At 57.9% G+C, this 27,430-nt stretch overlaps 1 protein-coding gene across 4 annotated transcripts in view; it reads left to right on the top strand.

Moving 5' to 3' along the window:
* The window catches only part of MGRN1 (mahogunin ring finger 1), a 54,910-nt gene that overhangs the window by 7,110 nt on the left and 20,370 nt on the right, over positions 1–27,430 (top strand). For all 4 annotated transcript variants that reach the window (XM_047780607.1, XM_047780606.1, XM_047780609.1 and 1 more), the window contains exons 2-9: positions 8,560–8,678; positions 10,312–10,400; positions 10,918–11,064; positions 12,367–12,484; positions 22,528–22,594; positions 23,244–23,293; positions 25,004–25,051; positions 26,473–26,541. In XM_047780607.1, the coding sequence (XP_047636563.1) occupies positions 8,560–8,678; positions 10,312–10,400; positions 10,918–11,064; positions 12,367–12,484; positions 22,528–22,594; positions 23,244–23,293; positions 25,004–25,051; positions 26,473–26,541 (707 nt within the window). The remainder of the gene's footprint in view (positions 1–8,559; positions 8,679–10,311; positions 10,401–10,917; positions 11,065–12,366; positions 12,485–22,527; positions 22,595–23,243; positions 23,294–25,003; positions 25,052–26,472; positions 26,542–27,430) is intronic.

Genomic DNA, 27,430 nt, shown 5'->3' with positions numbered 1-27,430 from the left:
GTCTGAGCTGGGGGAGCCAGCCTCGGCCCCCGCCTGGCCATGCCCCACTCTGCCCAGAAGCCGGCGGTGTGGGGCAGCGTGGCGGGGTGGGGTTACTTGCTGTCTGGAAATCGGCGGCGGCACCGTCCGAACTGGGAGGGGAGGCTTGGGAATGACCGACGTGGGAACATCTGCCCACCCCGTGTCTGCGGTGGTTGGAAAGAACCCATTTTCTCACCCTTGCATCCCACTGGGTGTTGACTTGGTTTTGGGTACTTGACACCCACAGAGCCAGCCTTCCAAGGGGGTACTGGCTGCCCCTGGTCAGCCCGGCGTCCACTGTTCCAATAACTGCCGCCTTGTGCTCCCCGCATCTCCCGCCCCTGTGGCAGCCCCGAGTGACCAGCCTCCCGCAGTGCCTTTAAGGGGGATCAAGAGAAGGAATCGTACTCACTTCAGTGCTTCAGAAAATGTGTGGGCTACACACGTACGTGTGTTTACAACTGAAGAATAGCAGAACTGAGAAGTTCCCGGGCCAGGGATGGAATCTGAGCTGCTGCTGCTGTTGTAGCTCCGGATCCTTTAACCCACTGCGCCGGGCCAGGGGTCGAACCTGTGCCACCACAGCTACCCGAGCTACTGCATTCGGATTTTTTTTTTTTTGTCTTTTTGCTATTTCTTGGGCCGCTCCCGTGGCATATGGATGTTCCCAGGCTAGGGGTCGAATCGGAGCTGTAGCTGCCAGGCTACACCACAGCCACAGCAATGCGGGATCCGAGCCGCATCTGCAACCTACACCGCAGCTCACGGCAACGCCGGATCGTTAACCCACTGAGCAAGGGCAGGGACGGAACCCGCAACCTCATGGTTCCTAGTCGGATTCGTTAACCACTGCACCACGACGGGAACTCCCAGAGCTTGGTTTAAATGGAACTGGACACTCTTGGCTCCACGTTGGCAGAGGAGAGGCTGATGCTGTTGGTGGGTGGTAGTTGGTTTCCTGTCTCCGCCGTGTGATGTTCAGCATCTGCCAGTTTGGCTGTGTTCGTCTCTGAGCTCACGTGGAGGGGCTTCCCAGCTCGGCTGTCAGGAATGATGCTGCCGTGGACACGCTTGTGGACTGGCTTTGGTGCCCCCAAGTCTGGCTTCTTTGGGTCTGTTTTTCCCCACTCTTAAAAATAATTATAAATTCCTCACAGCACTGACTACCTTACCCATTTTAGGTGTGCGGCTCAGAGGCAGCGAGTGTGTTCACCGGGGTGTGTAGCTGTCACTACCATCACTCCCCAGGCTAGTTCTCTTGTGAAAGTGAAACTCTGTCTCCATTAAGCACTAACTCCCGTTGCCCTCCCCTCTACTTTCTGTGTCTGTGGTCCTGACAGCCCTAAATACCCATCTTTTTGGGGTCCATTTTCATACCTGGCAGAGGGGCTGGCACCCTCTGGTGTGTGTGTGTGTGCAGAGCCCACAGCTTTTCCGGAGCTGTGGGGGGTGGGGTTGAATTCCCACCAGCAGAGTGTGAGTTTCAGGGGAGAGAGAGGGAGACTCTGTGTGTGTGTGTGTGTGTGTTCTGTTCCATTTTGTTGCTTTTCTTCCCCTGCCTGCCCCCCCGGGAAGAAAAATTAAAATCGCACCTTTATTTAAAGCCACAATTCGGAGTTCCCGTTGTGGCATAGCGGGAGCAAATCAAACTAGGAACCGTGAGGTTGTGGGTTCGATCCCTGGTCTTGCTCAGTGGTTTAAGGATCCGGCATTGCCGTGAGCTGTGGTGTAGGTTGCAGACGCGGCTCGGATCCCGCGTTGCTGTGGCTGTGGTGTAGGCCGGCAGCTACAGCTCTGATTAGACCACTAGCCTGGGAACCTCCATATGCCGCAGGAGCGGCCCTAGAAAAGACAAAACAAAAAAGTCACAATTCATGGCAGCACACTGGATTTGCACATTGCACTCTGGTGTCTGACTGCTGGCTGAGGCTGCTCGTCTTAGCTCAAACTTTGACTTTGAGTGTCTCTCTGAGAAAAAGCTGGGAAAACACTTTGGTCAACAAATGCTTGGTTCAAGCAAAGGGCTTATTTAGATCAGCCGCCATCTCAAGTTTACTCTCATCACCTCTTCAGCTGAGAACCTGTCTCGGATCTTTATGGAAAACAGGAGAGGCAACCCAAGCGAGGCAGTAGTGCTGCGGCAGGCAGCAGAAGCAGAGGCAGCTTTGCTGCCCAGAGGTGGCTCAGCTGCTGTTGCTTTTCTCTTCAGCATTAGCACGGATGTCAGGGGGTAGTTATAATTTCCTTTTCCCTGATGACCCTGAAGCTGGGCTCCTTTTTGTATGTAGATTGCCATTCATTTCTTTTCCTCTTTTCTGTGAGGTCTTTTGCATATTTTTGATTTTTGTCTCGGGTTGTCTCTGTCTGGCTTGTTAGCAGGGGTGCTTTTAATGACATTTTGAATTCTTTGGAGATTGACACTCCGTGGCATTTACGCCAGCTCACTCAGGCAGGAATGGCATGCCCTGGCAGCCTGGGGGGTGGGGTCTCTGGAGCCCAGGGTGGGGAACCACAGCCACTGGGGAAGCCATGGGAAGCTGAAGCAGGGCCCCCATCCCCTCTGGCCTCAGTGTGTGCTGCCGGGACAGGCGTAAAGCCGACTTTGTCCACTGGGGGCCCTCAGGGACCAAGTCCTGGGTCCAGTTCCCTGGGGCGGGGGAAGAGGGGGAGCTCTGGGGATGGCCCAGCCCCCGTCCACTGCGGCCTTCGGGCTATGTCCAGGGGCTGGGAGCTGCATGCTCTAGTGGCAGCCAGGGCTCAGCCCTGTGGGTGGTGGAGACTGTGTCCAGAAGAGGTGTGTAAGGTGGGGAGGCCCCCTCCCCACCAAAGAGGCAGCACCTTCCAGGAACTTGGCAGAGGCTTTGCTTGGTCAAAGCTGTCCTCAGCTCAGTCTTCCCTCCACACTGGGGGCCCTGAGCTTTGTATTTGCTGTGTCTGCTGTGACGTGGCTTTCACACAGCAGGGACCATCTTGTGACATGGCTTTCTCACGGCAAGGACCGTCTTGTCACCTGTGCGAAGTTCCTTTTATCCTTAAGGCATCCCCAGCGGCCCTCTGCAGTTTGCGGCTGGTGTTGCCTCGGGCAGCGGGTGTTACCCACCGAGGCCTTTTTACAGGCGGGGACCCTGAGGCCTGGCCGGGTGGGCTGCCCTAGACCAGCCTGAGTGTGGGGGGCAGAGAAGCTCCTCTCTGTCCACACGTGACCTCGACCCTGGGGAGTCTCCGAGCAGGCTGGTCACAGGTGGCTGGGACGCCCTGGGGTCAGTCTCCTCTGATCGAGGGCAGGCCCGGGGGCAGGCCCAGGGGCCTGGAGATGCTCTCTGAGATCTGGATCGTCTGGAGACAGTGTCTGATCTGTCGGTCAGGCCAGCTGTGGCCGTGGATGTCAGGGAGCTGGTTCCTGCGGGCAGGTGTCCTGTGACAGAATGAGGAGAGTTTTCGGGCAGTGAAGTCAGTGAACTCTTCTTGGCCTCTTGCCTTTCCTGCTCCCCCTGCATCCGAGCGGGAGGGACTGCTGGGCAGCTGAGCGAGGTCCACACCTGCTGTCCCAGGTTCCAGGGCCAGCTGTGTTTCTTAGGAGGGCCCAAGCCATCTTTGTTCATGTTGCGTTGTGTGGTTTGTAGGAAGAAATACATACGTGTTTGGTTTTCATCTGTTTGGGGCACAGAATTCCTCACACCCTTGGAATCTCCTGAGTGACCATTGATAAGGTGAAATGGGTGTGTTTTGATGTTCTGAACAGACCCCTTTCAGCAGCCATGGCTGAGTTTATATTAACAGGTGACTTTGGGAAGCACCTGGGGTTGGGGGCGGGTTGCCGGTAGAGCCAGCCATGCGCTTCGAGGGCTGAGGATTGAGACGGTGACCGGGTTCCATGAGGGAATCCGTCTGGCCTAGGTGGTGAGGCCTCCACCGAGACACGGGCGCCAGGTTTGGAGAGTTGGACTGGTGAACACAGGGAGATGCAGGGAGGGTGGCGCCTCGAGAGAGTGTGGAAGCTGCACGGCCTTGCCCTGTGCCTCTCCCACCTGGCCCTTCCTGAATTGCATCCTTTTAGAATAAATTGGTTACCTTGGAGTTCCTGTGGTGACTCAGCGGGTTAAGAACCCAACTAGGGAGTTCCCGTGGTGGCGCAGCAGAAATGAACCTGACTAGGAACCATGAGGTTGCAGGTTCGATCCCTGGCCTCGCTCAGTGGGTTAAGGATCTGGCGTTGCTGTGAGCTGTGGTGTAGGTCGCAGATGTGGCTCGGATCCCAAGTTGCTGTGGCTGTGGTGTAGGCAGGTGGCTGTGGCTCCGATCAGACCCCTAGCCTGGGAACCTCCATATGCCGCAGGTGCAGCTCTAGAACTAAATAAATAAACTGGTAACCTAGGAAGTGAACTCTTTTCCTGGGCTCTGTGAGCCACGCTAGTGAATTAATTGAGCCCGGGAAGGACGTCCTGGGAACCTTGGATCTGTAGCTGGCGGGTCAGAGGCACAGGCGACCCTGAGCCTGGCGTCGGCGCCTGCAGTGGGGGCAGTGGCGTGCGGCCGAGCCCTTATCCTGCGGGCTCCGACGCTGTCTCCAGGTGGGCCGCACCAGGATGGGGTGAAATCCGTAGACCACCTGGCAGTGTCCATGGCGCTTTGGAGGGTTGCCTGTGGTGTTGCAAACACAGCCGGGGCAGGTGAGGTGGAGGACGCGGCTGGGTGGCAGGTCTCCCTGCGGACGTCACCGCGCACTGGCGATGTGGCTCGAGTGCCTGCCTGACCTCTCTGCGCCTCAGGTTCCTTGACAGTCATGTGGGAATACCAGTGTCCTCACCTTCCTTTGGCTCCTCCTGTGTCCAGGCCTGGGTGGTGGTCACCGGGCGTGTCGGATGGTGAACAAACACATGCCCTCTGGTCCCGGCAGCGGAGGACAGGGCGTCCATCAGCCAACAGAGAAAAGTGGATCTACGGGTGCAGATGGTTGGGCAGGAGGACTTGCTGGCATGTGGACAGAGGTCACGGGAGGCCCTGGGGAGTCGTGGGGCAGGAGCAGCCCGTTGGGCTGGAGGGGTTGGAGGAATCCCTGGGGTCCCGGGACACACGGGTAGGGTGGGCAGTGCAGAGCGGGATCTGAAGTATGGGTGCCTGGCCCTCGGCCCTTGGCCTAGCAGCCTTTGCCTGTCAGGGTAACTAACGCCAGCACCCCTGGTCTGGAGTGTCTGGAGCGCGAGGGGGAGCCTGGGTTACCTAGACCCGCCGTGGGAAGGGCGTTGAGTCCTGCGTTCCCCAGGCAGGTGTCCTTTGGGCCTCTTGAGGCCCCGGGAACGTGGGCATCGCGGCTCCAAGATGCACAGTCCTGGCTTGGGGTGGGGGTGGGAAGGTCATCTGTGTGCGGTCCCTCCGAGTTCCCCGTGCTGGGGGCAGGGTGAAGGCCTCACTGAGCACACGGAGGTCTGAGCGGGGCAGGGTGAGCCAAGGGCGGGTGGGTCTGAAAGTGGGCAGGGGGGTTAGCCCCCCAGAGGCCTGGAGGCCAGGGGCACAGCAAGGAGGGAGGGGGGAGGGAGGAGGCGGGAGGGAGAAGGGAGGACGGCCAGTGCTGAGAGTAGAGGTGGGACCTGCAGGCCTAGGAGCCCTGAGGAGTCAGGGTGCGGGCAGGGCTCTGAAGCGGTCCTGGAGTTGAGGGCCGACCCCCATTTGCGTTGTGTTCCCGTCCTCCAGGGCCGCGGCGCTGGCAGTCTGATCTGAGGACCTGCTGCCGGGGGCTCGGCCTCTTCACTTGGCTCTTGGGCGCCACCAGGGGTTGCTGAGGCCCCAGAGCTGCCCCATGGCCCTGGCTGAGGCCACCCCCCGGGAGGCTGGGTGGCATCTGGCCTGCCCCCTATTTAGAGGTTGCTGGGTTGGGGTACACGTGCTTCTCAAGGACTCAAGTCTGGGCCCTGCGACCCAGCAGCTCCAAGGCCACTGCGGCTGGGGCTGCCGTGACGGGTCCCCGCACGCTGGGGCACACAAGCTGCAGGTGTGTTTTCTTACAGTTCTGGGGGCTGGGGAGTCCAGGTCAGTGCGGCGGCAGATTCCGTGTCTGGCGAGGACACTCTTCGGCTGCACGGGCGGCTGTCCTCGGCATCCTTACGTGGCGGAAGGGCTGAGGGGACTCTGGGTGACCGCCGAGCTCCATCTCCCACCTGGAAAGTGGGGGCAGGATCTGTCCCCCCCGGTGGGCCTGAGGGAGTCCGGGCTGGGGCACCGACTCCAGGGCCCGGAAGAAGAGGCCGGTGGCTGTGGGAGTGGGTTCTCGTCCCTTTGCATCTCGTGTCTTCCTTCCTGCTTCTGCCCTCGGGTGTCTTGTTTTGCTCTCGGCCTCCCTCCCCTTCCTGGCTCTGCCCGCTCCTCCTGGTCCCACAGTTCACATGCACAGATGCCCCACCAAGGCCGCCCAACAGTCGGACCTCACTGCCAGTCTGAGCAGTCACCTGGCCTCCTTGCCCCTGCACATGTGCTGCTGTGGCCCCGACCCGGCTCAGGTCCTAGTGCGCGTGCCTGTCCCTGTCGCCGTGCCACATGTGCTGTTGTAATGGCCTAACTTCCGTCTCCGCCGACCCGGTGGCTCTGAGCTGCCAGCTGAGGCCCTGACAGCCCCCAGCTGAGGCCCCTCTCACCTGCCCTCTGATTCGGGCTGGAGGTTGGGTGGGCCAAGGGCCAACCAAGTCTGAAGCCAGGGTCCCGACTCAGGTCCAGAGGCCCCCTCTGCCCCCAGCCTCTGGTGCTGTGTTCCCCACGGGCCGGTGGGGGAGCTTCCTCTTCGAAGTCCTTGCGCAGTAAAATGCACTGGTGCTCCCCATGCAGCAGCTGAGACCGAACTCGCATCCCAGGTGGTTGCGAAGCCTTTCTGTTGTGCTAAGAGCAGCGCGATGGTTCATGTGCAGTGAAAAGACCTGACACGAAGCACAGCCTCTGGGCTCTTCCCTGCTGCTTCCTCTGCCGCCGGACTTTGCAGCAGAGTTTCAGGTGTGTCCTTTTGACCACCCTGTGTGTAATACAGCTGGGTTCTGCATGTGCGAGTGTGCACGTGCCTCCCAGGGGGTTTTGGGATATGCACCTGACATACGTTCCGTGACCACCTTTCTGTGTCATGTCCAGGTCTGGGTGACACTCTAGCAGCTATTCTGTGGTGTCCGTAAAGTCAGGGGTCTTATATTTATTTAACTAGTCCTGCTTTATTCTCCTCTCCATGTGGTTGGCGTGGTCTGGTCCCTGGTCCACATGTGGGCAGGGGTTGCACCTGGGCCTGAAATTTCTCAGCTGTGTTCCCTGCACGCCCACCAGGCTAGGCTCCTGTCCTCCTCCTGGGCCTCCCGGGCTAGGCAGCCAACCAGGGCTGCAGTTCTCAGGAAGGGCACCATCCCATCCCAGGAAGGGCACTGAATTTACGGGGACCTATGGTCACCTGGCCTTCCTTTGGGGGTCGGCGGGCAAGTGTCAGATCAGGAAGCTCGGGCAACGCAGTACTGTGGCGTTTCCTCGGCGAGGCTGTGGGCGCGGTCCTTTGAAGCCGACCCACCTCTGATGCCTTATGTCCATCTGTTTTTACAAGAAGTGTCTTTAGGAGAAGTGTGCCAGGGACGTAGCCTCGGTCCTCACGGTGGAGTCAGGTTGAAATGAAATAAGTTGGATCCGTATAGTTTTAAACTGTGGCCAAAAAAAAAAGTCTGTGAGTTCATGGGTTCAATCTCTGGACCCCTCAGTGGGTTAAGGATCCGGCGTTGCTGTGGCTGTGGGGTAGGCTGGCAGCTGCAGCTCTGGTTCGATCCCCAGCCTGGGAACTTTGTTATGCTGTGGATGTGGCCCTAAAAAAAAAAAAAAAAAGGGAGTTTCCGTCATGGCGCAGTGGTTAACGAATCCAAGAACCATGAGGTTGCGGGTTCGATCCCTGCCCTTGCTCAGTGGGTTAACGATCCGGCATTGCCGTGAGCTGTGGTGTTGGTCGCAGACGCGGCTTCATCTAGGAGGGCAGAGAAAGTGTCCTCATTTCCCACGGCTGCTATAAGAAAGGACCACAAACTGGGTGATCTTAAACAGAATTCATTCTCACAGTTCTGGAGGCCAGAAGCCCCAAATCAAAGCGTTGAAGGGGTGGTTCCTTCTGAAGCTTCTCCGGGAGGCAGCGTCCTGCCCTGTGGCTTCGTCACCCCAGTCCCTGCCTCTTGTCATCATCTTGCCTTCCTCCCTCTGCATGTCTGTGTCCAGGTCTCCTGTTAGGCAGACACCGGGGGCTGGATTAGGGGCCCCCGTTGAGTTGGACCTCCCTTTAACTTGATTATAGCTGCAAAGACTCTAAATAAAGGCACGGGTACTGGGGTTAGGACTGGGCCGTGTCCTCCTAGGGGACACAATTCCGCTGTTGCAGGAGGAAGTGGGGATGGAGCGGAGACTGTGTGCGTCCCTGAGGAGGAAGCAGAGCCCTTGAGGGCGGCGGGCGGCGCCCAGGGGCCGAGGCGATGCTCCCATGGGGCCAGGGGGCCGAGGCGAGCCTGGAAATCTACAGCTGTGTCTCCTTTTTTTAACCAGGAAACTACTTTGCCTCGCACTTTTTCATGGGAGGTGAGAAATTTGACACCCCCCACCCTGAAGGGTACCTCTTTGGAGAGAACATGGATCTGAACTTCCTGGGCAACCGCCCAGTCCAGGTGGGTCTCGGTGGGGCTGGGCCACCCCGGACGGGGTGTGCGGGAGCTGGGTCACCCCGGACGGGGAGGAGGTGCCAGCTGGCCATGTCCTGCTGCTGCCCCCCTGGAGTCCGGACAGCCTGGTGGGGGCGGGGGCTCCCTGGGGACAGAGCAGCAGCTGCGGGACCCGGTGTGTCCAGGCTGGGGGCTTCATCCCAGCCTCTGGCACGACTGCTTAGAAAGAGAAACGAACGTTCCGTCCCACAGAACTGTGGGCTAGAGACGTGCCCCAAGGCGGAAGCCCAGACGGCCAGGACCATTTTACCCTCAGCCCACCTCCCTAGTCACGGAGAAGTGGCCCGCGTGTGTGCACTGCTGTCTGGTCAGTCAGTGCGCACTGGGCACCTGCCGTGTGCCTCGGGCTCTTCCTGGAGCTGGAGGCAAGGACAGACCCCGCCCCGCTTGGGGTGGTACAGACAGTGGAGGGAGTGTTTGGTAGATGGCGACTAAAGAGGTGGAGGGGTGAGGGAGGCCCATCGGGGGTTGCTGAGCCAGAACTGGGTTCTTTTTTTTTTTTTTTTTTCTTGGCCACACCTGCAGCATATGGACGTACCTGGGCCAGGGCTCGACTCGAAGATGCAGCTGCTGGCCACAGCCATAACAATAGCGGGTCCAAGCCGTATGTGTGACCTGTGCCAGATCCAGATCCTAACCCGCTGAGCAGGGCCAGGGATCCAACCCGCATCCTCACAGAGGCAACATTGGGTCCTTAACCGGCTGGGCCACCGTGGGAACTCAGCGGGTTCTTACTTGAGAAGATGGTCCCTGGAGGGGCAGGGCGGGAGGCCCTCTCCCTCACAAGACCCTGGACTCTGTCCCCTAAGAAGGCTTGGTGGGGGGTGTCCTGGCCTGGGGGTCTGCAGGCTGTCTTGGCCGTGGAGCAGCTGGTTGACATGAAGTCTTGGTCTTCCTGCCGTGGGAGGCACGGGGCTGGGCCCCAGCGTGCTGCCCCACCCCGACCCCACCCCCCGGGGCTAGGGGGGCCTCAGTCATGCTGAGCCATCCACTCTGCCTTCCTCGTGTTCACAGCCATGGCTCCAAACCCAGGGCCCGGCCCTATAGGCCGCCTGTAAATCTGTTGCCTTGTGTAACTTGTACCTTGAGGCCATCATAACGTCGCCTGTAGGAGTGGCGCAGAGACTCAGGCGCCCTTTACCTGGCTCCCTGCTGATTGTGTCTCCTGAGACGCGGTGAGTCGTCACTAGCAGGGGGCTGACCGTGTGCCCACCCCCACCAGACGCCGCTGGTTTTACAGCGCGCACGGGCACGCGCGCCCGCGCCCCTTCCAGAGTCTGTGTTGACCATCATCCTCGTGTGGAGAGCCTGCCTTGTTCGGGGTAGCAGTGCGGTGGCGGATCCCACCTCCAGGGGCATGGCCTGAGAGCCCCGGCTCCAGCCACGGCCCCGGGGACCCTCCTGGCCTTGGGGACCGAGGCCAGCATCCTTCGGGCGGTTCTCGTCCCGGCTCTCCCACGTGCTGGCCATGCGACCGGGGTTTGCTCTGATGTGGACGAGGATGGGGCTGTCCCGCGGTCAGTGTGAGGGCCCGGAGGACCAGGCAGGGCAGTGACCTGGGGTCGCTTTTACCTCCTAGTTTCCTTATGTCACCCCCGCCCCCCACGAGCCAGTGAAGACGCTGAGGAGCCTGGTGAACATCCGCAAAGACTCTCTCCGGCTCGTGAGGTAAGCCCGTACCCGCTCTCTGCATCCCCTGAGCTGGGGTGAGGGCCTTAGCCTCCACCCAGTGTCTGGGACCAGGACTTGGTGCCCAGAGCTGCCCAGGGTGAGGGTGCCTTTAAACCGGGGTCTCAGCCGGGTGACCATGCCCAGGGACAGTCATGGTTGTCCCAGCAGGGGGGCGCCCTGCTTCTGGAATCTGAGCAGCACCCCACTGTGCACAGGACACCGCTGCAGCCTGCGTGGTCCAGGCCCAAGTGTCCATGGGCTGAGCTTTAGACCTGGGAGGCTTGTGGCGTCTGGGCGTCTCCAAACAAGGGTGCACGTCCCCCTTCTGTGGGCAGGACGCCCCTGCGTTGTCGGGCCTCTATCCCACGGGGGCTGGCCGCCTCCATGCTCCTAGGAAGGTGGGAAGCCAGGTACCTGACTCTGGAGGTCCCTGGGGGGTGCGTGCTGTACAGGGTGGGGGCGCTTTCCCAGGCCTGGCCCCTGACCTGTTCCAGTCCCTCTGCCTCCTGGGCAGGTACAAAGATGGTGCCGACAGCCCCACCGAGGATAGCGAGAAGCCCCGGATCCTCTACAGCCTGGAGTTCACCTTTGATGCCGATGCCCGGGTGGCCATCACCATCTACTGCCAGGCGGTGGAGGAGTTCCTGAATGGCACGGCCACGTGAGTCCGTGGTGCCGGGCAGGCCCGGAATGGCAGGGGCCCCCAGCAGTTCTGCTTCTGTCTGTGCTGTGTGTTCGAGCTTTCGAAGGTTTTATTTGAAATAAGGGCCCTCTTGGCTCCTCAGGGTTGAACTCTGCCACTTGAGCACAGCTGCGGCAGGGCTGCCTCCAGGTGGCAAGTTCACCTGCAGAAACGCACCACTCCATCTGCCTGGTGGGAGGAAACCCTTCGGGGGCCAGCTTCTGTTGGGGGTGGGTGGTGGCTGAGAGCTTGGGCTCTGATCCCTTGTTCCTGTAAGAGCAGCCTTGCCCCCAGGGCCATTCTCAGGCCAGGGGTGCCAGGGCCCTTGAGACTGTCCTTTGTGCTAGAGACTGAGTGAGGCCCTGGGGATAGCAGGAGGGGCCCGTGTTGGAGTCTTGCCTAGGGAGATGCTAGGGAATCAGCGTTGAAAATGCATGCGCTGGGCATTCCCCTTGTGGCAGAAATGAATCTGACTAGTAACCATGAGGCTGTGGGTTCGATCCCTGGCCTCGCTCAGTGGGTTAAGTATCCGGTGTTGCTGTGAGCTGTGGTGTAGGTCGAAGATGAGGCTCAGATGCCCTGTTGCTGTGGCTGTGGCGTAGGCTGGCAGCTTTAGCTCTGATTTGACCCCTAGCCTGGGAACTTCCACATGCTGCGGGTGCGGCCCTAAAAAGAAAGAAAAAAGAAAACACGTGTGCTGCTTGACGTAGCCACTCCTGTCCTGGGAATTTATCTTGGGCACGTGCTTGCACGTGGGGTTAAGGTGTGTGTGGAAGAGGGTCCCGGAAGCTTCGTTGGATCAGCAAGATGTTGGGGACCTCCTGCTAATTCAGCGGGGGCCGGGCTAATTCAGCGGGGGCCGGGCTGAATTAGGGTAAAGCCGTGATGGAGCCCGTGCGGCTGCCGTCTCGTAGCTGATGTGATGAGGCGGGCCAGTGCCGGGCACAGGGCTGGTAGGAGCCGTGTGTGGGTGGACTAAGGAGGCAGCTGCACGTGCAGGTGTGCTTGTGCCCGGCCTGCCTGGGATGTGCCCGCGTTGTAGACGGAGCAGAGATGTGCGTGGCTGGGAGTGAGTGTGGGGGCGAGGGCTGGGGGTCACGTGGTACTGTGTGCATCTTCGTACTGTGTTCATTCGAAAAAGTCAACAAACCATAAAGAACAAATGGAAAGGTGTGGGCCGCCTGGGAAGGTAGCAGTGCCCGGGCGGGCGGGGCTCTGGGAGACCCCCCAGGTCAGAGCCGGCGGGGGCCGTCTCATGGTTTTCTTGCGCGGCCCCTGCAGGTACAGCCCCAAGAGCCCGGCCCTGCAGTCCGAGACCATCCACTACAAGCGCGGGGTGAGCCAGCAGTTCTCCCTGCCCTCCTTCAAGATCGACTTCTCTGAGTGGAAGGACGACGAGGTAACCGGCCCTCGCCCCGGCCCCTCCCAGGCTCCTTCCCCTGGGGGTCAGCACTGCGGGCCCTGCTGCCTCTGTCCCTCTCGTGGTTGATGAGCGTCACGAGGGGCTGCGCACCAAGCTCTGTGGGCTCCGTCACGTGTGCGTGGATCGTGGCGCATGGTTCTGTCCAAGCGCTGGCCGGACTGGTGATCGCGGCCGGACAAAGCAGCAGCACTCGGAGGCTCTGTCCGTACTGGCTCCGTGTGGTTCTCGGGGCCGCAGGGCTGAGTGCAGCGGGATACCCCCCACCTCCCATAGCCGAGGTCGTGAAGGATGTTCAGTGCGGCTCTGTCGGGAGCAGTAAAATTGGAAACAGCATGGGGCGTGGGGGTCGGGTGCTTGGGGTACTGGCGCAGAGGGAGCCACCTGCACAGGTCGCGGGGGCACCACACCTCCTTCGGTTGTGGGTGGCAGCAGCCTCAGAGCAGCTGACAGAGCTTGTGTTTGCTGTACCACGCGCTGGCGTGGAGAGCAGCCCATTGCATCCTGTGACCTCGCACACGTGATGGCCCCAGACTGCAGGAGAGCATTTCTGCAGCCCGAGAGCATGTGCGTACGTGGTCCTTGAGGGAGAGACAGATTCCCAGCAAGCCGAGGACAGTGGGTGTTTTGCAGAGGGTCTTGGTGTAAGGAGGAGACTCAGACACTCACCGTATGTACAGAGTGTGACTCTCAGTACTGTGTACACCTCAGAATGGTTCTCTTTTCACTATTACTTTTCTTTTATGGCCATACCCATGGCCTATATATAGACGTTCTGGGGCCAGGGATTGGATCCCAGCCACAGCTGTGGCAAAGCCAGATCTTTTTCTTTTCTTTTTTTTTTGGGGGGGCCACATGGACGGCATGTGGAATCTCTCAGGCTAGGGGTCCAATTGGAGCTGCAGCTACCAGCCCACGCCACAGCCACAGCCACGTGGGATCCAAGCCACATCTGTGACCTACACTACAGCTCATAGCAACTCCAGATCCCTCACCCACTGAGCAAGGCTAGGGCTTGAACCAGCGTCCCTGTGGGTACTAGTCAAGTTCGTTACCGCTGAACCACTAGGGGAACTCCCTCAGTCAGATTCTTAACCCACTGCTCCACAGTGGGAACTCCTATTTTTTAATTTTCAGAATTTTTTATTTTTTAAAAATTTGGATCACATATAGTTAATCTATAAGGCTGTGGTCATTTCTGCTGTACAGCAGAGTGACCCAGTCATGCATATACATGTATCCATTCTGTCTTAGATTCTTTTCCCACGTAGGTTATCACAGCATACCGGGTAGAGTTCTCTGTGCTCCACAGCAGCTCCCCACTGGACAGTCGTGTCAGGTGTCACAGTGTGCCAGTCCCAGACCCCCAATTCCTCCCTCCCCACCACCTGTCCCCTTTAGTAACCATATGTTTTGCAAAGTCTTTGTGTAGGATCTGTTGAGATTTCTCCTTTTTCATTTGGGTTTCTTTTCTCTCCTCTTCTTGGTGAGTCTGGCCAGAGGTTTGTCAATTTTTTTTACCCTTTCAAAGAACCAGCCCTTGGTTGTATCGATTTTTTTTTCCTGTTTTTTTTTTTTGAATCTCTATGTTACTGATTTCTTCTCTGCTATTTATGATTTCCTTCCTTCTGCTGACTTTAAGTTTTGTTTGTTCTTTATCTAATTCGTTCGGGTGGTGGGTTGTCAATTTGAGATTTTACTTCTTTTTTGAGGAAGCCTTGTATCTCTGTGAACCTCCCTCTAAGCACTGCTTTTGTGGCATCCCATAGATTTTGGATGGTTGTGTCTTTGTTTTTTTTTCTTCTGTCTTTTGTCTTTTTAGGGCTGCACCCGTGGCATATGGAGGTTCCCAGGCTAGGGGTTGAATCGAAGCTGTTGCTGCCAGCCTACACCAGAGCCACAGCAACTCCAGATCCGAGCCGCATCTGCTACCTACACCACAGCTCATGGCAACTCCAGATCCTTAACCTACTGATCGAGGCCTGGGATCAAATCTGCAACCTCATGGTTCCTAATCAGATTCATTTCCAGTGTGCCATGATGGGAACTCCGGTTGTGCCTTAATTATCATTTGTCTCAAGGTTTGTTTTTTTTTTTTTTTTTTTAGTGCTGCACCCTCCCATGTGGAGGTTCCCAGGCTAGGGGTCTGATTGGAGCTATAGTCACCAACCTACAGCAGAGCCACGTCTGCAACCTACAGCACAGCTCACAGCAATGCTGGACCCTTAACCCAGTGAGCAAGGCCAGGGATTGAACCTGCGTCCTCATGGGTACTAGTCAGATTTGTTTCTAGTGAGCCACAATGGGAACTCCTGATTTTAGTTTTCTAAAATTTATTGAGGCTTAGTTTGTGGCCCAGAATGTGATCTGTCCTAGAGAGTGTTCCATGTTCATTGAGAAGAATGTGTTTTCTGCTGCTTTTGGATGGAATGCTCTGTAAATGTCTATTATGTCCATCTGGTCTAATGCATCATTTAAGGCCTGTGTTTCCTTATTGATTTCCTGTGTGGGTGATCTGTCCATTGCTGTGAGGGGGGCGCTAAAGTCCCCCACTATTATTGTGTTATTGTCAATTTATCCTTTTAAGGCTCTTAGCAGGTGCCTCGTATATTGAGGTGATCCTGTATTGGGTTGGTATATAGTTAAAATTGTTGTATCTTCTTAGATTAATCCTTTGATTATTATGTAATGTCCTTCTTTGTCTTTTGTAGTATTCTCTACCTTAAGGTCTATTTTGCCTGATATGAGTATTGCTACTTTAGCTTTCTTTTGATTTCTGTTTGCATGGAATATTTTCTTCTATTCTCTGTCCCCTTGCTTTAAATTTGTATGTGTCCCTAGAACTGAAGTGGGTCTCTTGAAGATAGTGTGTACACGGGTCTTGTTTCTGTATCCATTCAGCCAGTCTGTGTCTTTTGGTTGGGGCGTTTAGTCCATTTACATGTAAGGTAATGATTGAGATGCATGTTCTTATTGCTGTTTTATTAACTGTTTGGATTTGTTTTTGTTGGTCTTTTTTCTTCTATTGTTCTTTTCTATTGTGGTTTGATGACTGTCTTTAGTGTTGTGTTTGGATTGCTTTTTCTTACTTGTGTGTGATTTTTGGTTGGCAGTTACCCTGAAATTTTGATATAGGAGTCCTATATGTACAAGATTTTATTTTTTTCTTTAGGGCCGCACCTGTGGCATATGGAGGTTCCCAGGCGAGGGGTCAGATTGGAGCTGTAGCTGCTGGCCTACAGCACAGCCACAGCAACACAGGATCTGAGCCGTGTCCGCACCTGCACCACATCTCAGGGCAACACCAGATCCTTAACCCACTGAGTGAGGCCACGGATTGAACCTGCATCCTCATGGATGCTAGTCAGATTCGTTTCCACTGAGCCACCATGGGAACTCCTACAAGATTGTTTTAAGTTGTTGGTGTCTTAATTGCAAGTGCACCTCCAGTGTCCTGCATATGTACCCTCCTCTTCTCACGATTTCTGGTTTTGGTGGCATGTTTGTGTGTGGGTGATTTCCCACCTTTACTGTATGTGTGCCTTTACCCGTGAGCTTTGTCATTTGTAATATTTTTGTTTCTAGTTGTGGCCTTTTCTTTTCCACCTAGAGAAGTTCCTTTAGTATTTGTTGTAGAGCTGGTTTAGTGGTGCTGAGTTCTCTTAGCTTTGCTTGTCTGTAAAGCTTTTGATTTCTCCTTCAAATCTAAATGAAGGCCTTGCTGGCTATAAAACTCACCCATTTTATTTTTTTTGTCTTTTGTCTTTTTTTTCTTTCTTTTTTCTTTTTTTTTTCTTTTGTTGTTGCTATTTCTTGGGCCGCTCTCACAGCATATGGAGGTTCCCAGGCTAGGGGTTGAATCGGAGCTGTAGCCACCGGCCTACACCATAGCCACAGCAACGTGGGATCCGAGCCGTGTCTGCAACCTACACCACAGCTCACGGCAACGCCGGATCGTTAACCCACTGAGCAAGGGCAGGGACCGAACCCGCAACCTCATGGTTCCTAGTCGGAATCGTTAACCACTGCGCCACGACGGGAACTCCAAAACTCACCCATTTTAAATGTTCGGATTTTAACTAAATCTGTGATCACAGCCATCACCACAAACATCACGTATTAGGATGTGTCTCTCCACCCGATAGGATCCCTCCTGCCCATGTGCAGTTAATCCCTATTCCTTCGCCCAGCCCCTGGTGCTAGTCTGCTTTTTGTCTCCCTGGATTTGCCTGTTCTGGACACTCCATACAGTGTGTGACCTTTTGTGTCTGGCTTCTTTCACTTAGCTGAATTCTCTAGTTTCTCTAATAGAGGGTTGCCACATACTATGTTGCTGAAATCTGAGAGGGGAAGGATTGGAGGGAGCAGGGTGTGGTGAGGTGTGGGAGTTGCCGGCAAGGTTCTAGATCACGGGTGTGTCAGACCATGAAGCCTGGTCAGATCATGGGCTGGCTGGTCGGGGGTTTCGATGTCAGGCAGCAGAAGCTGCCTCTCTGTTACCACGTGAGCAAGACGGGTCTGCTGGAAGAAGCGTGGGCTTTGGCTTCAAAGGCAGGGCTGATCAGCAGTCCCCAGGGGCCTGCACACAGCCCCACATGTCAGGCTGTTCACGCGCCTACCTCAGGTGCCCAGCAGGTGCATCTGGCCCTGCCCACCCTCCTGTGAGTGGGGAGGGGCAGCTCCCCAAGGTTGGGGGGCTGGGAGGGAGGTAAGTGGGTGTGCCCACCCATGGTGACTTTAGGGTGGCTCGGCTGGGGCCACACCTCAGCCTGGTGGCCTCTGTCTTAGTCTGATCTCTTAGCGTTTTGGCCCTGAGATGGGTCCCCTGTGTGTTTGCAGATGTACAGACCCAGGCCGCCAGTTTGGGTCACTGGTCCCAGGGGCACAGCCGACTCATAAGCCTGTCTTGACTGCTGCGTAAGGGCACACCCTTTCCTCCCCCTGTGCATCGGGGAGCCCGCGTCCCCAACCTGTCAGTGTCTGGCGTGGTGGGCCCGGTGGCAGCCACTCAGCCTGTGGTGCACTGTTATCCCAGGACCCCATCCTCCTCTCTCCCTTCTCATGATCACCTCAGCTAGTATGTTCTTGAAATTGGGTCCATTTCTCATCGGTGTATTTTTATGGTTGGGGAATGCACGCTCCCTAAGCTGACATCAGTGATAGTGCATTCACGGCGTGTGACTGCTGGTCAGTTTCAGAACATTCTTATCACCCAGAGGGAAGTCCTGCACCTCTTAAGTAGCCACTCCCATTCCTCCCTCTATTACTTTTTGGGTTTTTTTTTTTTTTTTCTTTTTAAGCCGGTACCCGTGGCATATGGAGGTTCCCAGGCTAGGGGTTGGATCGGAGCTACATCTGCCAGCCTAACCACAGCCACAGCAACGCCAGATCCAAGCTGCACCTGTGACCTGCACCGCAGCTCATGGCAACACCAGATCCTTAACCCAGCAAACAGGGCCAGGGATCGAACCTGCATCCTCACGGGTACTAATTGAGTTTGTTTCTGCTGAGTCACAGTGGGAACGCCCCTCTGTTACTTTTTAAGTGGGAACTTCATCAGTTATTCCTGTAGCTGGGAAACTCACTCAAGATTCATCCGGGTTCTAGAAGTGAAGCCGTTCAGAGAAGGGAGTCGTGCTGTTACGTCCTGACATGACTTCCTCATCTGCCGAGGGCGTTGCAGGGGGTGTTGCCAGGTGGTGGAGATGTGACACACTGTGCAACCAAACTCAGGTTTCTCAGCCTCGGAGCTGTTGACGTTTGGGTCCTGGTCATTCTGTGACAGGGACTGTCCCGTGCACTGTGGAAGGCTGAGCAGCAGCCCTGGCCCCCGCCTGCTGCGTGTCGGGAGTACCCTCTCCTGCAGCCATGCCAACCAAACGTGTCTCCAGACACGGCTAGGCGTCCCCCCGGCTGCCGGCATCATCCTTCAGAAGCCTGGCCATCCTTCCTCCTTTAGCCATTTTCCTCGAATTTGCATATTTAAAGATTATAACAGTGATAGATGCTTCTAGTGAAATGGGCAAATTAGAGAGTCTGTAAAACAGAAATGCCCCCCGTTGAGTTTTCTTCTCTCGAGGCCACCACTCCTGACCATTTCTCCTGTACTTTCTAGACTTCTTTTTCCTGCGTGCATTTTGTTTTTTACAAAAATGCAGTCATCTGTACAAATGCTATTTTGTAGCTTTTTTTTTCCTAATACCTTACGGTGATATCATTTGCACACCACACAGCTCCCTGTCACACGGGGTATGTACCGTGTTCACACAGTCGTGCAGCCGTCACTGCTGTCTGGTTCCAGAACATTTTTGTCACCCCTAAGAGAAACCCTCTACCCGTTAGCAGGCCCATTCCTCCCACCCCAGTCCATGGCAACCACCTGCCCATCAGCCTTCTCTCTTCTTTTTCTTTTTTGGCCACCTCATGGCCTGTGGAGTTCCCGAGCCAGGGATTGCATCTGAGCCACAGCTCAGGGCTACGCTGCAGCTGCGACCACACCAGATCCTTAACCCCCAGGGCGGGCCGGGGATCACGGCTGTGTCCGGGGGCTGCCGAGAGGCCACCAGTCCTGTTGGGCCACAGTGGGAACTCCTGCTCTCGGTCTCTTTGGATTTGCCCGTCTGGGCGTTTCACACAAACGGAGTCGTGCCCCCTGTGACCTCTCGTGTGTGGCTCTTTTCCCTCAGCATCATGTCCCCTGTAGCGCATGTTGCCACTTTGTCCCTTTTCATGGCTGGATGATGGACCATTGGGTGGGTGGCCCTGCTTCATTAGCTAATGGACATTTGGGTTGTTTCTGCCTTTTTTGGCTGTTGGGAACAATGCTTCTTGGAACACTTGTGTGCAAGTTGTTGTGTGGATGTGAGTTTTCATTTCTCTTGGCTGCAATTTGTTTTTATTAACTGAATTTTAAGACTTTTTTTAGAGTAATTTTAGGTTCAGTGCAAAATGAGGAAGGCGTAGAGACGGGCTGCGTGCTGCCTGCCCCACGCACCTGTCACTGGATTTCCGACTCCACCGCCCTGTGGAGTCTTTGCAGCTCAGGACCTACAGTCTCCTTGTGGCTGGCGGGGCTTCTTTGCAGTTTTCCCACCATGCCCTCAGCAAAGCCATGTCACCCCCCAGCCCCTCGCCTTTCCCTCTGGCTTGACTTTTGCAAAGACCTTCGTCTGACAGCAGGCGAGGATGCCTTGGAGAGTGAACCGGGGGCCCGGGCGAGACTCACTGGCGAGAGCTTCCGCTCTCCCCTGACCCGGCTGCTGTATCCCTAAGAAAGCCTCCCCTGCATTGAAAAGAAGCCCCCCCACCCCGCCCACAGCCTCTCTGGGTGGGTGCAGGTCTCCCTTCCCAGCATGTTTAGCTCTGGTGTGTGACATGTGTGCTGAGGTCTGGAGAGCAGGAGTTTGGGAGAGGTGGCCCTTGCTCCTTGGATCCCCCACACTCCCTGGGTCCCCTCACCCCGGCCCTGGTGTCTGGGGAGAGCTGGGATCACGGAGCCCCACTGTCTCTGCCTCTGTCCCCCGCGCAGCACGGGGTTGGCCACGGCTGTCTTCCGTTGGGTTTGTGGAGTCAGTGGAATGAATGCCACGGGTCAGGTGCCCCCCCCGGGACGACATGTAATCCACACTGAATGTTCGTGGGACGTGCCGGGGGGGCTGCTACAGGTGAGCCCTCGCAGCATTGTCTGTGTCAGGACTCTTGGTTGCAAGTGACAGAAACACCTCGGTCTAACTTAAGGAATTTATTGGCATAGATGCTGAAAAAGCTGAATGGCTGTGCTTCCCTGCAGGGCCCATGCATCAGGACAATGAGTCGGCCTTGCCCTCTGCTGGTGCCTGCAGACCAGTGGGGTGATGTGGTCCCCGCCTGGGTCCCAGAACCCTTGGGAGGCACAGTCGTAGGCTGCGTGCCCCCCTTCGCCCCTGCTTGAGGCAGGCCCATATCATCCTCTGGCCAGGCCTCCCAGACCCAGGGTCAGAGAGAAGTTGTTCCCCAGTTTCCTCAAGGACAGTTGGGGTGCTGCCACCTGAAAAGGGCATCTGGATGTTGGGCGGATAGATGCAGCCATTTGCACGTTTCTGGTTGGGTTTGGACACATCTGGACAGGAGGCCCCTGGTGAGCTGGGTCGATAATGCAGAGTCTTCAGAACAGAAGTCCTGGGGTGTCTGGGCAGCACTGGTGGCCTTTCCCAGGAGCGGGGAGGACACGGGTGGGCGAGGCCTGGGGCAGGCCTGGCTCTGTCCTTCTCTCCAGAGCATCAGCAAGTTTTATGCCACCTCTGCGGGCCTTGCTTTCCCACCCTCAGCCGGAGGCAGAAGCAGCACCCCCCCAAGGTGGCCGTCAGGGCTCTGTGCGGTTGGCGTGCAGAGTGCTTCCTTTGCACCGGCTGCCGGTGGGACAGGAGGAGAGAAGGGCTGTGCTCACCTGCCCAGAGCCGTGTCTGTCGTTGCACCTGTCAGCTGGCCCTGAGGCAGCTCTCGGCAGTTCCTCGGAGCCCCGAGTCCCCCACGTCGGCACTGATGGCTGTACTCCAGTGCCTGGCGACCAGCCGCAAGTGCGGGGGTGGCCCTGCACAGGGCTCTGCTCCCCACCAGGCTCTATCCCCTGACCAGCCTTCTCCTGGGCTTAATCGCATTCTCTAGAGGGCAGCGCCTCTGTGTCCTCCAGCCTCACCATCGTCACCAGGGTGACTTTGGGATGGTTGTTGGCAGGATGGCTCTCTGTTCCTTGACTCAGATAGGGCGGGCAGGAACAGGCGTGCAGGTCCCGTCCCGGGGAGAGCTGGAGATGCCGTGCAGCTCCTGTCTGTGGCCGTCACGCCCCCCGCCCCCTGCCCTTGGGTCCCCCGAGAGCAAGGCAGGAGCATGGAGAGTGGGTCCCTCCCTTTCCCAAGTCCAGCCGTTTGCGGCACGGCCCTACCGCCCCGAGGTCGTGGGTCCTGGGTGGGCCTGGGCACGCCCCACACCTCCCCGAGCGCAGCCGTGGGTGCACGTTCCCGACAAGCCCGCGTCCTAGAGCACCTGTGCTGTGCGGTCCTCCCAGGCCACCTCCCTCCTTGCTCCCGCCGCCCAGACACACGCAGTTTCAGTGGCTGGAGCTCACCATGCCCTGCCGGCCACTGCACTCAGATCCTTGCCTTAGGTGTGGCTTTTACCCCCTTTTCCGTGGACTGGGAAACCGAGCCCAGGTTGGAGAGGCAGACCCTGCCACCCTGCCCCTCCGACACCCGGGACTGCCTGGCACCCTCCCCGTGGCTGGGGTGTTCGGCTGAGCACTTCTGTGTGACACCCCTCGCCCCCAGCCACCGAGGCTCCTGCTGGTGCACAGTGTGGGGGCTGCATCTGAGCGGACACGTCGGTGGGAGCGTGGCCCACAGCCGGAGGGATTTAAGCCAGAGGGGAAGGAAGAGTGGGAGGAGGTTTCCCCGGGAGCCCAGCCCCGTGGTCTCCTTCACTCTCCCTCCTTCTCTTTTTGGCCAGACGGTGCACCTGCCGTCACGGTTGAACTCGGTGTCTCCACGCCATGTGTGCTCAGACAGAGGCGGCACCTGGAGCACAGCCGGAGGGCCCGGCATCTGTGAGCCGGTGACGGCCGGCAGTGGGCTCTGACTGGGCCGGGCTGCCCCTGGGCCTGGAGGCGGCTGTGCCCGTGGCATGATGGTGCGGGAAGGGGGGAGCCAGACGTGAGACAGATGCCACGTGGCTCTGTGGCTGCGGTGCCCAGGGCAGGCTGTGCGCCCGGGACGCGGAGAAGAGGTTCCGGGGCTGGACGGGGACAAGGAGCACCTGCTGAGGACGAGGACGTTCTGGGAAGGTGGTACCGAGGGTCACGTGACCTGACGGATATGCTTAATGGCCCTGAGTCACACACTCAGGACACTCGTGTGCCCTTTTTTATCTGTCACCACAAGGAGGAAAGGGCACCTGTCTTTCCTTAGCCGCCTGTCGCTTCGAGGCCTGCTGCTCACCGCATCTGCTCCCTCTGGCCCAGGCTGACTCTTCTCGCCTCCTTTCCTCCGCAGCTGAACTTCGACCTGGACCGGGGCGTGTTCCCAGTGGTCATCCAGGCCGTGGTGGATGAGGGGGACGGTGAGTGGCCTTTCCTTCCCTCCTCGCCCATCAGCCGGGGACAGTGGCTCAGCCCACTTAGTGGGCTTGGGGCCGTGGGGTCTCCTGTGGGCCATGCTGTCCCCATGCCCCCTAGAGTCCTCCTCCCACCCAGCCTGCCCCGTGCCCTGTGGCGGAGCCTGGCTCTTGCTGCCCCAACAACGTCTGGACAGGCCTCTGGTTCTGACGTCCACGCAGGGAGGTGACAAGGCAGTTGGCAGGGCGCAGGCAGCCCTGAGCTTTGCCATCTCAGCCCCTCACGGCCCTTGATCCTCCTGCCAGTCCTGCTGGCCTCTCCCTGGCCACTGCTCTGGGCTGCGGGGTCCGGTGCTGGAGGTGAGGTGCTGGAGCCTGGCCAGGCCTCGGCTTGTCCCTGGGCTCCTCGGTGCTGCCGAGAGTCCCTCCATGTGCCGAGTGTGACGGGAGCAGAGCCAGCCGTGGGTGGTCAGCGGTGGTGGCTTTTGGAGGTGCAAGGGAGCTGCAGGGCCCCTGGAAGAGGAGGGCGAGGTGAGGGCAGGACCCCCAGCAGGTCTGGGCTCTGCCCGCAGGCTGAGAGCTGGGGAGGAGAACCCGGGCGGCGGTGGGGGTGGGGTAGAGGCTGGCTCTGACCGCTGACCTCTCTCCTGGGCAGTCGTGGAAGTGACCGGCCACGCCCACGTGCTCTTGGCTGCCTTTGAAAAGGTAAGTGCTCTCCTGCCCCTTACTGTCCTGGTGACCTCTCACGTGTCATCGCATCCTGCACGCAGTAGGTGCCCAGTGAACGCTGTGGGTGGACGAGGGTCTGCCACCTGCCTGGCGCGGCCCTGGATGTGCAGGCGCTCCTGGGGTCCCTGAGGGGAGGGTGCCCCGCGTACAAAGAGGCCATCTCCACGGACGGATTTGCTCACATCTGCCTTCAGCGTTACGTGTTTGAGGTCAGGCTTTGCCCTTTTCCCCACACAGACCTGGGTCCTTGGGCTCCTGGCTGTGTGTTTTGTGGCTGTGTTTACAGTGTGCTGGGGGTGTTGGTTTGTGGTGAGGACAGTCCACCGCACCGCTGACTCGGCCCTGAGGCCTCTCAGGTTCCAGGGATGGTTCTCTCTCTCTTTTTTTTGTCTTTTTAGGCCCACATCTGGAACATATGGAAGTTTCCAGGCTAGGGGTTGAATCAGAGCTGTGGCTGCCAGCCTACAGGACAGCCACAGCCTCGCAGGATCCCAGCTGCATCTGTGACCTACACCACAGCTCACGGCAAGGCCGGATCCTTAGCCCACTGAGCGAGGCCGGGGATGGAACCTGTCACCTCATGGTTCCTAGTTGGTTTCGTTTCTGTTGAGCCACGACAGGAACCCCATCAGGGATGGTCCTTTGTCGGCCCTGTTCGTCGGGCCAGGCAGTTCTGTGTATCTGTCCACGCAGCAAGTGAGGGCAAGGCTGTTTTGGGACAGGGTCCCCGCTACCCGAGGGCCCTGAATAAGTAGTAGGGCGTGTGCCCTATTTGAAGAGGCCCGGGCTCACCCCCACTCGGCAGTGCCCCTTGACATTGGCTGGCGCTCAGCAGCTGTGCAAGGTTTTCTGCACTGTCCTGGGCCAAGCGGATGGTCCTCCTGCAGGGATCCCATGAAGAACCCAGATGCAGACCACTTGTTCCACACGCCCTGCCGCCCCCTGGCTGTCCCAGCCCAGTGTGTGCCTGTAGCCCCGAGCCCAGCTCCTCCCCGTGATCTGGGTCTTTCCAGATGCCCCAGGGAGTCAGTACAGCCAGCCGGGCCCCAGCTCTCCCTGGCCCCCCGGGGTGTGGTGACACCAGTGCCCTGGCAGAGATGGCCGTCTCCGTCCTGGGCCGGCCGTGTCAGCGGAGATGGTGACTGCTGGGCTGCCTCTGTGCTCTGGCGAGGCGCTGGCCTTTGCTGTGCCTCTGGTGCGGAGCCCAGTGATTAACTGCATGGACTCGAAGCCGGACGCCTCCCCAGGTCACACCAGGCGCTGTGGCTCTGTCCTCTTCTCTCAGTTCTCGGGGCCTTGGGATTCCCTGTCGTGGGCACAGGCGCGTGGCTTCCTTTGCAGCCTTTGCCATCAGACCAAACCCGAACCACTTGACTTAGTTCTTGCCGTCCGGGTGCTGCTTCTTGCCACTGGGGAGGTGCCTGTCCATCGTCAGAACTTGGTGGATGGTGGTGAACTTGAGTGCATTTGACAGCTATTCCTGGCAAGTTGGGCTTTGTAGGTCAGGGTGGGACCCAGCAGGCGACATTGTTAAAAGACTCTCTGGATAGTTTCGAAGCCAGATCAGAGGACCACATTGTGAGAAACCCTGGCCTTGCGAGTGGCCCTCCTTTCTCAGCCGTGGACGCAGGTTGGCCGAGGCAGGGCCTTTGGTGCGGCTGAGTTAACCTGTCTTTCTCCCCGCAGCACGTCGACGGCAGCTTCTCCGTGAAGCCTTTGAAGCAGAAGCAGATTGTAAGTCCACCAGAGGAATTGCTGGGAGCCTTCTGATATAAAAGACACGTGTGCACACATGACTAGAGGTCTCTGGGTTATTCTCCCTGGGCCACCATGGCTGCTATGGAAGTGGCCAGTGACACCATCGCTGAGGGCCTGGGCTCCCAGAGTCAGGGTCACGGGTGTGTGCACAGGTACTGCCCCCCCCACACCCCCTCGTACCTGCATTGACCAGTGTAGCCCAGAGTCTTGTCCAGCCTGAACTCAGCATGTAGTGTGGTTTGCTGAATGAATGGATGGATGGATGGACAGAGAGGGAGCAGGCGGGCGGGAGGGAATAGACGCCGCAGCCTCCCCTTCTCCTCCTTACATTACACATTTCTAAAAATATCTCCATGTTGGGCAAAGGCTTTGATCGACTCAATCTGTGTTTGAGAGAGGGGTGGAATTTCTGGAACCAGGGGGAGCTGGAGACCAGTACAGCCTTTCTTGGCGGTAATTCCACATCCAACACCAGGAAGAGTTATCCCTGGTGGCCTCCCATTTGGGTACGTACTGTGAGGATTTAGACAGTGGGGCCCCAAGAACTGCTCATGGAGACTGATTTTTTTTTGGGGGGGGGCTGCACCTGCCACATATGGAAGTTCCCAGGCTAAGGGTTCAGTTGGAGCTGCAGCTGCCAGCCTACACCACAGCTCACTGCAATGTCGGATCCTCAACACACCGAGCATGGCCAGGGATTTAACCCGCGTCCTCATAGATGCTAGTGGATTTGTTACCTCTGAGCCACGATGGGAACTCCAGAGACTGATTTAACCATGACCGTGGCGGATTTGTTTCTGAAGCCATGATTATCAGGTTATCCTTGTATGCAGCTAATCAGGTGTGTCAGCTGTAACCCAGGATTGGAGTTGTTTTCTAAAAGAAAGGAGAAGAGAATGGTGGCAGGTCTAGCCGCTGGAGGTGGCAGGAGGGCTGGAGACCCCAGTGATGGTTAGGGCACGTGTTGTGGGAGGGCTGACCAGCTGTGCCGGGGCTGTGGTGGGTGATGCCTGGGAACTGTGGGAAAGGCCCCTGTGAGCATGCTCAACTCGAGGCCTGACGCTGACCACTCGTGGGGCTGGTGATGAGGCCTCCAAGGTGGTTTTCTTCCGGGACTGGGTCCGGCGAGGTGGGAGGTTGCCGGGCCCATGGAGAGCTTGGCTCCATGCCCTCTGCGGTGAGCACAGCCTTGGCCAGCCCAGCGCCCAAGCTGCTGGTGGGCTGGGCAGGTGACCATTCTCCCTGCCTGACTCCAGTAGTGCCCGCACCATGCCAGTGGCGCCGGACAGAGTTAGCAACCACACTTGACACCTGGGAGGGGGTGTTGGGAGGCGGGTGCAGAGGAACCCTTGAGTGGGGGGGGGGGGCAGATGCTCAGACACCTCTCTGCCCTCCAGGTAGACCGGGTGAGCTACCTGCTCCAGGAGATCTACGGCATCGAGAACAAAAACAACCAGGAGACCAAGGTACGTGCCTGTGGTGCTGCCGGGCGCTGGGCCAGCCTTGCTCCCCCACGCTCCTCCCACCTGCATGATGCATGCCCGGGGTGACCTGCCTGGGGCCCCGGGTCCTGGCCCTGCAGGTTGGTGGCAGTTGAGGCACTTCTCTGCCATGCCTTCCTCCAGGGGCCCCAGAACCCCAGACTCCATCATTTCCCCTCATTTTGAAAGAGTTAGCAGAGTCCGTGGGGCGTCTTGTCCTTTTCAGCAAACGCCCTGGGGCTTGTTACCATCACTGAGCATCAGGGCAGCCTGAGGACACGCGCCCTGCCCCCCCGCCCCCCGCCCCCCGCGTGCCTCTGGCCTTGGCCTTTCCCATCTCAAGACCTGCTAGCCGGCCCATCTTCTGTTGCCTGTGGCTGGAGCCGAGTGGCCCACAGAGCTGTGTCCGGCTCAGCCTGTGCCTTCGGCATTGTCTTAAGGCTCCAATGAAACTGCCGCTTCTTTTTAAAAAATATCTGGCGGAGTTCCCTTGTGGCTCAGTGAGTTAAGGACCTGGCGTTATCACTGCTGTGGAACTTCCACATGCCACGGGCGCAGCCAAAAGCGAAAGCTCTGAAGTCTCATGCCAGCTTCCATGGCAGCTGGAACTTGTTGGAGGCTGTGTTCTCTGCCCGGGTCACAGGCTCTGCCCCAGAGGCGGGCTGACTCTCCTGTCGGCCTGCTTGTTAATGTCTTCACCCTTGGGCCCAGTCTGTCCTTCGGTGCTGGCTTCACGCGGAGGCCACCGTGGACTAGGGCGACACGGGGTACTAGCTCGTTCCAGTAAGGCTGTTTCGAAACAGGCGGCAGGCTGGACTTGGCCGATCCCTGTCTCTTCATCCAGAAATGAATTTTGTTTTCCAGAAGCTGCTGC

This window comes from Phacochoerus africanus, chromosome 5 (assembly GCF_016906955.1).
Source record: "Phacochoerus africanus isolate WHEZ1 chromosome 5, ROS_Pafr_v1, whole genome shotgun sequence".
Classification (NCBI taxonomy): domain Eukaryota; kingdom Metazoa; phylum Chordata; class Mammalia; order Artiodactyla; family Suidae; genus Phacochoerus; species Phacochoerus africanus.
Note: the sequence above shows the minus strand (reverse complement) of the source record. Positions and strands in the feature narration are given on the sequence as shown.